This window comes from Mytilus edulis, chromosome 4 (assembly GCF_963676685.1).
Source record: "Mytilus edulis chromosome 4, xbMytEdul2.2, whole genome shotgun sequence".
Lineage (NCBI taxonomy): Eukaryota > Metazoa > Mollusca > Bivalvia > Mytilida > Mytilidae > Mytilus > Mytilus edulis.
This window is the reverse complement of record NC_092347.1, coordinates 37,359,233-37,368,167: the sequence shown is the minus strand read 5'-3', so window position 1 is coordinate 37,368,167 and position 8,935 is coordinate 37,359,233. Positions and strand designations below refer to the sequence as shown.

The window sequence follows — 8,935 nt, the reverse complement described above, 5'->3', positions numbered from 1 at the left end:
GTCGTAAAGTTTCATAAATTGTGACTTGAATGGAGAGTTGTTTCATTGGCACTCATACCAAATCTTCCTATATTTATGTATAGGATTCTTTTTCAAAGGCAATAAAGTGCCTGTGTTCAACAACTTCTTCCCTGGTTCTGCTGGTTTATCCATTTGTTTGTTTAATTTCGGATTTCATAATGATGTAGTCTTAGTTAATTGTGGGATACCTTGCCAAAAGCTTTTGAATTGTTCAGTATTAGCAGATCTGATTATTTTCCGTATTCAAGATGTGTTATCCTCGATACATTAAGAGGTTGTGTTTTGCTTGAGCTTTTACTCCTAAAGTTATATTGTAGAGTGTATTACTAGTTACATAGTGTGTTAGTGACCTAATACGATATATACGGTGTCAGTAAATTCCGTATAGGGTGAGATAGATAGGTGTATTCCTTATGGAATTCACTGACCCGTATATATCGTATTGGGGCACTAACATACTATGTAACGAATTTATCTTACCAACTATCTTTATTTATTGAATTTAGACTAGAGTTGTCTCATTTGCAATATTACCACATCTTCTCATTTTATATAAAAGTGTTCAAGTTTTCAATTTAAAAAAAAACCTACTTCCGTTGGTCTGCACACAAAAAATAATGTCAACAATAACAATTTAATATCAACAACCTTGATATAAAAATATTAAACAGAACTTTCAATACATTTAAATAATCAAATAATGCCAAATTCGTAACTTCACTACTAACCGTGTATTGAAATAAGCCCCGCCTCCCTACTAACCTAATATGGAATAAACACGGTCTGCACGCAGAAGCTGTTAACCAATCATATTCCTAGAAATGCATAGGAGGTAAGATAAATGCTATTATTCGCCTCGTCATGCTGTTTCATGATGTGACTGGTGACGATATGTTCTATTAATTTTTAACAGATACATGATAGGGATATTGGCCAAAAGTTAGCTGGTATGTATGTCTGGCATATCTTATATGCCGGGGTGATATAAAACAGTGCGCCAGTCAATGGTGATATTTCCTTTCTCCATTGAAAATTTGTAAATAATGATTAAGATCGGAGCGACGTAACTGGCTAGTTCTGTTTATTAGCAAGTGAAAAGTCACTTAATGAGGGTCGGCTGAAAACAAAACTTTACGACAAAAGAGATGATTTCAGCTTTCCAGTTGTGAACTTTCCATTTCTAAGTAGCAACATTCCAGCAGCACCTGCATACGGGGTATATATCTCCCAATTGATACGATATTCTCGTGTTTGCATTTCCTATCATGATTTTCTTGATAGAGGGTTGCTGCTCCCAAGGAAGCTATTAAACCAAGAGTTCCAAATGGTGAAGTTGAAGTCATCCCTTCGTAAATTTTACGGACGCCATCACGAGTTGGTTGACCGTTATGGAATAACCGTTTCACAAATGATATCGGATATGTCCCTTCCGGAGCACCTGAGATCACCCCTAGTTTTTTGGTGGGGTTCGAGTTGTTTATTCTTTAGTTTTCTATGTTGTGTCATGTGTACTAGCTATTGTTTGTATGTTTGTCTTTTTCATTTTTAGCCATGGCGTTGTCAGTTTGTTTTAGATTTATGAGTTTGACTGTCCCTTTGGTATCTTTCGTCCCTCTTTTTTTTTTTTAACAAATTCCTCTCTCAAAAATCTTGTTTTATTCAAACGCATCCAAAGTATTTAAATGTGTCATCAAACGAAAATTGGTAATTGGAGTAACTTGGTCAAAGTATTATGACAGCGATGAGGGTAAACCTTTCAAAATTTGGGTCTTCAGTGCTCTTCAACTTCGACTCTATTTGACTTTTCAAAACTTTTTTTATTCGAGCGTCACTGATGAGTCTTTTGAAGACGAAAGATGCATCTGGTGTACATTTTTTTTTTTATCATGCATGGTATCTATGATGTTTTTATTTTTATCTAACGTTACAAAAACGCAATGAAACCGAAGGAGATTTCTTGGGAAGACGAGATATTTGCGGTTGCAATACTTGGAAGGCCTGTTACGAAAAATTCCAAAAATAGGAATAGGCGTGCTATACACCATTTCATAGATAATTTTGCATGCATATTTTCGACGTAACACGTTACATTAAGATAGACAACTGCAAAATCGAAATATAACAGAAGTTCGCGACCGGGTGACATTTCTCAAATACATAACTGTATGTGTACGTTGAAGATACCAATTCTGGCTTTTAAATGTTCATAGGAGTTATAGTTACCTTGTGTTAAATTAAAGTATAAAGATAAAAAAAAACAGGGATAAAGGCATGTGATGTAACTGTATAAACAAATATTACTATTACGTTTGTAATTAAATCGGTTCCGAACCTAACCTTGCATTCCAGAAATTAGTTTCCAGCGTAATGATAACTTTTTTGTTATTGTGACGTTTCAACATAATCGTAGCCAGTACCTCTATTCACTCAGTCATTTAATACTAGTAATCGCATCTAACATTCAAGTGACCACCCAAGGACAAATGATCTCGGTTACTGAATACAAATATTTATGTTATTTCAGCTGGTTTCATTGGTTCTCATAGAGATTTTTTATGGTTAATGGGTCAGTTGGGAAAATTTCACAAAATAAAATCAGTCCAGCTTTTTACATTAATACGATCCATTTTAATTCTTCGTCGATAGGGTGGAAGTTTGCTCAAAACGCGAATGGATGTAAACGCTACAGTTTCTGTTTGAATTTTGTGTTTTAATTGGGGGTTCGTCTTTAACGCTTAGAATAGATAACTAACGTGTCTGTTCAGTTATCTTGACATATGCATCATACCTACTTTGAGTTTTTCTTTCCTATTCTTTTCATTTCAAAATTATTTTTTAGGTACCAACCATTTATCTTTTGTGTGAATGGGCACAATCAATTCTTTCAATAAAATACCGGAATTTATGTTTGAAACTCAGTTTTGCAAAGTGTTTTTTACTTCTAAAATGTTCAATGAAAACAAACTGTCCAATGAAAATGAAATGACTGGTCCCTAACATCATATCATTGTCGTTAATTCAATGGAAAGATTTTCTTCTGCAGCCGTTTTAAAGCACAATCAAAAATAGACTTCAAACCCCTCGGTATTCGGAAACTTTTCTTGTTTGTTGTTCGGATCTCTATCCTTCAGGTTATTAAACTGTTGGTACCTGTTATATAAGACAGGTAAATCATAACATACTTATCTTATCTGTCTTGTCATTGAAGTTTTGTCAAAGGTCGTTTGTTTGATAACTGAATGCCATGATATTCCTTCCATATCTCTTACTGCATATATTTGTGTGTAGGACTCTTCAGTCATCATCATCCTCACCTAATGACAGCGAAAATGAAGCTGAAAAGTTAATTCAAAAGGTCAATAGCGTAACATTCCTTCTCACAGTAAACGACACTTGGGGGTAAGCTTAAATTTGACTTTTCTTTTCTTGGATTTAATAGAATACAACAGGTACTCAATAATGCGTTGACAATACGTCATCAACTTTTGTAGTTTCGTCCTGAATATTCATGAGATTTTTGAAAATGGACGTTAAGCAAGCAACAATCAATCAGTAAAAGTCATGACACCCGACCATAACGTGATATTTCTTCTTTGCGTAGTCTTCTGTTGAGCAGTGATCCAAGAACCCAGACAATATAACTTCTCATATTAAATATTTGTGTCTTTTACTAATTGATGCCTGATAATTAAAACAATTGTACTCATAAGAATAAAAAATTTTTTTTCTCTTTTCTTACATTTAAACGCATATATACCTTGCATACTTGCATAAACTTTTGGTAAATAATAATAGTTCACTACTTTACAGCGACTGCATACATACCGTTAAAACACCAGCTGTTGTTCCTGGGAAGAAATCACAATCTATACCGGTTGGTAAATGTGATCATGGGCCACTTGAATTCAGCGTTCAACCGGCCACGGATGGCTACAGCTTAATGGTAAATTTATTCAATAAGAAGTATAATGTTCCAAGGACAAGTTTTGTCAAAATGTGGTCCTAAATTTCAATTTCATTATAACACATTAAAAGGCTGACGTTTACGCCATAACTAGTAGGTTGACCGTTATGGCATATAACCGTTAACGTTTCACAGATGATATCGGATATGTTCTTGATGTCGAAACTACAATACCCTTCCCTTGTGACCTACCGAGTTAGACTTTTTTACCCGATTTGTAATAACATAAGCAACACGACGGGTGCCACATGTGGAGCAGAATCTGCTTACACTTCCGGAGCACCTGAGATCACCCCCAGTTTTAACTATTAAGTACTGTTATAAAGTATGAAAAATGGACCACAATAGCCGTTACAAATTAAACTGTTGGGACCAAAACTTCCAAAATCAAACCTTTATATTTTCATTACAAATTTTATTTATTACATTATTAGTTATTAATTTATGATATGGTACAAACATCAACCCAAAAAATCAATTGGGTTTGGCCCCAGATGATTTTTAAAATGTTTATATCATTGAAAAAGCTCCAAATTATCTCCCTTTTGTGCAAAAATGCCATATTTTGGCATTAAATTTGACATATCTTTTTTAACTCATCGGTGACCTATATTTTTTATTATTGTTTTCAAATAAGCTGTACATAAACTAAATAATTGTAAAATTTAAGCAATTTCTGTAATTAGGTTATTTTTTTATTTCGATATTACCTCTATTTCTCCTATAAGTTCAACAGAAATAAATGACATTAACAAAAATGTATGCTTCTTCCGCAGGCAGTCTGTGAGCTTAAATGAACGGTGACCCCATTTTTTTATTTCATTTTTCTTTCAAGTATATGATAAAGTTCATTTATAAAAAAAATATAGCGAAATCCTATATTAGAAAAAAAAATTGGATTTATACCCAGGAGCCCCCAAAAAGTCTTCGGCCAGTTTTCGAGTTAATACACTACTAAGCTTTTTGTGTATATTACAATCATGCATGTTGGAAAAAATACCTTTTACATGTAATTACAAAAACTTTGAAATACTATATAAACAATTGATATGTAATAGCCTTAAACCTATTACAGGGAGTATTAATATATTTAGACATAACTGCCATTTTATAGGACACTTTCATTTATCTACATATGCTATTCTTTTCAGTCCGTACATATAACATTTCATTCCTCCGTCATAGTAGATGCATCTCCTCCAGCGTGCGATATACCATGGAATGGAACATATCTGGTTCCTACCAAGATGACGGAGCATCTGCCATCACTATTGCCCGGATGTGTTGTTGGGGATTCCAGGGAAGGCTATCACATGACTTACTACTGGTTCTATTTATTGGATTGGTTGATTGTTTAATACTTTCTTTAAGTAAAATACGTTAATTCTAGCTTTTTGTCTATTTTCTTTGTTTTGGTTTTAATTTGCCTGCAAGAAATTGAAATGGCTGTATGTGTTTTCACGTGAAGATGTAGCGATGTGAACAAGTGATACACCGTCTCCTGCAGTAATTAGGGAGCTACCATTTGATTTTTATGGGGGGGGGCTAGGATGAAAAATTTTGTCCTGCATTTTTTTTTAGCTGTAATCTCTGTCCTGCCTTTTTATTTTTCACTCTGTTCGGTCCTGCCCTTTTTTTTTTTTAGTTTATCCTGACTTTTTTTTTTTGCAAGTGTCTCATCCTGCCTTTTTTTTTACTCAAAACTCCTGTCCTGCCTATTTTTTCAAATTTCCTCCTAGCCCCCCCCCCCCCCCCCCCCCCCCATAAAAATCAAATGGTAGCTCCCTTACCATGAGTACAAAGGACAAGAAAGTATGAAATGTATTGATCGCTATGAATCTCTTTTATAACAGTTTCTATTTGATTCTGTTATACAGAAATTTAAGACCACCGAAGTCTGATATTGATCATGTTTATCTTAGCATATTAAACAGAATTCTCGACAGAAAGTACATTCAAGCAAATCATTTTATTTTCTTTAAGTACGTCTCAAGATGGTAACGGTTAACAACTTCTTGAACTCTATAAGATCATACTTTTAAAATAGGGAATGTTATTTGATATAAGAACTTGACATTAAGAAACTCACTTAGGACATCGAATATGTAAGAACACATGTACAGCTATCATTACATCGCCTTTCTTCACCACGACGAGTGTCATGAAGGTTCAACTAAAGTAAAAAAATAGGACACTGCATAAACATCAAAACTTTGCCTCTATTTCTCAACCTAAGATGAATAAAGTCCTTAACTGTGGGAACATATGTTTATTTGAACATACTTAACATATACATACATGTAAACAAACTTGAAATTGTTATGTTGTGGCCAAACCGGTTTTTGTGGTGACACTAAATTTTCCAAAAAATCTTGAGGCCTGCTAGATGACTGTATTTGTTCAAAATTGGTATGGACGAATCCTGTTATATGTAATGCAGTACAAGCTAATGTTGATTTTTAAGGAAACGTATCGATTTACGAGTTTCAGTTAATTCCGTGTATCTAAGTGAATGAATATCGAAGGTACAATACAGAAATTATACAAAAATGTCATTGAAACATATTTAGGTGACAAATAAAGATTAGCTTGTACTGCATTACATGTAACAGTATTCGTCCATAGGAACTATTTACCCTAAATACTCGATGCCATCTTGCTTTTTTGAGGGGTTGGATGTTGTTCACTAAAGGCCGTTAAGAAGAAATTTTAACTTAAAGGTTTGGCAAACTGGCGTTATAGTCTATTGATTTAGCCTTCAATTCAGTTGTTATCAATTCGTTTGATGTGTTTGAGCTTTTCATTTTGACATTTGCTAAGGGAATTTCCGTTTAGAATTTCGCTCGGATTTTGGGATTTTTGTTATCTTACCTTTTAAAGGTTGACGTGTTTGATGCTTGAACAAGTTTTGACATTGTTTCAAATTATATGACATTGTCATAGTGTAGACTATATGATATGTACATTGTCATAATTTTGTCTATAATGTAATTATTTAGTCATATATGAAATAAGTACCTGTATATGATATTGTCATAGTTATATATGTCAATATAGTTTTCTCACGTTTAAATTGTAAATTTTCATAGTTTTATGACATTGTTTTAAACAGAAATTGCTTGAAAACATGGAAGGGCTATCATTTGGTTATCATAGTTTTCAAAGGTACCATGCAGGGCCGTAATTAGGGTTCGAATTCAGGGGAGGCAGAGGTTTGGGGACCGCCGATTGAGATCCCAAAGACAGGGGGTTTGGGGACACAGCCCCCTGCCGTTTTTCTCTCTCAGTAAAATGGCTCAAAATGACCCGTGTTCCTTGGATTTCCTTACTTTAAGTAACATCGGTATTGCTTGAACCTGGAAACAATTTGTATGCAAAAACAACCTGAGATTTCTGTTCGGGGTAAGCCAAGGCTCCGTTAGAAGGCCGTACTTTGGCCTATAATTATTAACATTAAATACATTGTGACCGCGGATTCTTTTTCTCAATATGGCTAAAAATGACCCGTTTTCCTTCGATCTCCTTACTTTAAGAAACATCAGTAATTGTGGATCCTGGAAGCAATTTTTATGCAAATAATTATTATCTGTATTTAAAGATACTTTTGTTAGAAATCAAACTAGTAAGTTAAAAAAAACATATAAAGCAAGATCATAGAACGCAAGATAATTTTTTTTTATCGAGGACCTTGAATTTCTATATTGTTGAAAGCTGAACAGACATGTATATAACTAAAACCAGGGACTTTCAATACAGTCTAGTATTATATATACTTACTATAGAAAGTCACTGCTACAACGAATGGGATTGTTTAACTAATAAGGCATTGACCATAATGTTCTCGTACGATCGGGAGACGCAGTTAAAAAAATCACCCAACATCTGATTCAGCTGGTGACGAATTTCCGATATCATAAAAGAATTCACAATTCAAAGGGAACTTTCTCTGCTTAATTGAGCCCCTAAATAAATGTGAATAGTTAAGTTTTATTCAAAATTGTCGGAAGCAAAGTTCATATGTGATCTCGTACGAATACTGAATAACAGACGGACGGCCACACGAAAAAAAAACCAAAAAATAAATACTGAAACGGTTCACTTTCGATCAAAAATCCAGAAAAAGGACAAATATATCACGTATCATGATAACACTGTTAAAACTGTAAACTTGTGTTGTTTAAAATATAAATTCAAGTTCTCATTGTCAATATTTCATTTTATTACTTCAATAAAAAAAAATTGGTGTAGAAAATTCAGGGGAGGCAGTTCCCTCCCCTCCCTCATAGGTAGTTACGGCCCTGCCATGCTTATAATTAAACTATCTGAGATACTCGTGTGGTTTCTGTGGATGTGTGCTAGCCTAGACTAAAATCAAAATAAACAACGTAAAACAGATTCTTCTCATTTTGGTTGGAACTCGATGAACGCTTATGTCATATAGAACAAGGAAGAGCTTTTTACCATTTTTCATTTTTTCTTTATTTGCGTTTAGGCTCTTAATTGGTTCAGTTGAACGGGTAGTTTTAAATACTGTATAATGTCTTATGGTTGTTGCTTAAACTATCATAGTTGTTAATTGTAAATGCCCTCTGTTGGACCTTGATTGGAATAATAAAATATTTGATTTGAGTTGATGATAAGTGCGTATGTGTGTGTGATCGTACTCGTCGAAAATTATAACAACTCTTTTGTAAGGTGTTAAATTGGTATTTAAAGCCACAACTGCACATGACGTCTTATGGGAATTGTCCGAACTATATATTTTTGCTCATTTTCTTTAGTGAAAAGTCATTGAAAAGTTCAATTTTTCAGTGTGATTCGAATCTGAGAAATTTTCCTCAATTAAAAGTTCACCAAAATACGTACGACATTCAATATATATGCATGTATACAAAGGGCAATCAAAGATAAAATGGAATTCAGTTTCGCTTTATTGATTTTAGCAAAATT

At 33.8% G+C, this 8,935-nt stretch overlaps 1 protein-coding gene across 1 annotated transcript; it reads left to right on the top strand.

The window, feature by feature from the left end:
• The first annotated feature begins 3,215 nt into the window (after window positions 1-3,215).
• Window positions 3,216-5,374, top strand: LOC139518432 (uncharacterized). The gene is made up of 3 exons (XM_071309973.1): window positions 3,216-3,420; window positions 3,832-3,964; window positions 5,137-5,374. Exons 1-3 carry the CDS (start codon window positions 3,266-3,268, stop codon window positions 5,341-5,343), a joined length of 495 nt encoding a protein of 164 aa, XP_071166074.1. The 5' UTR covers window positions 3,216-3,265; the 3' UTR covers window positions 5,344-5,374.
• The last annotated feature ends 3,561 nt before the right edge of the window (window positions 5,375-8,935 follow it).

Coding starts and splice junctions, on each gene's coding strand:
- LOC139518432 (XM_071309973.1), top strand. CDS start 3,266: ATGATATTCCTTCCATATCTCTTACTGCATATATTTGTGTGTAGGACT. Junction 3,421..3,831: donor ACAGTAAACGACACTTGGGG/GTAAGCTTAAAT, acceptor ACTACTTTACAG/CGACTGCATACATACCGTTA. Junction 3,965..5,136: donor CGGATGGCTACAGCTTAATG/GTAAATTTATTC, acceptor TATTCTTTTCAG/TCCGTACATATAACATTTCA.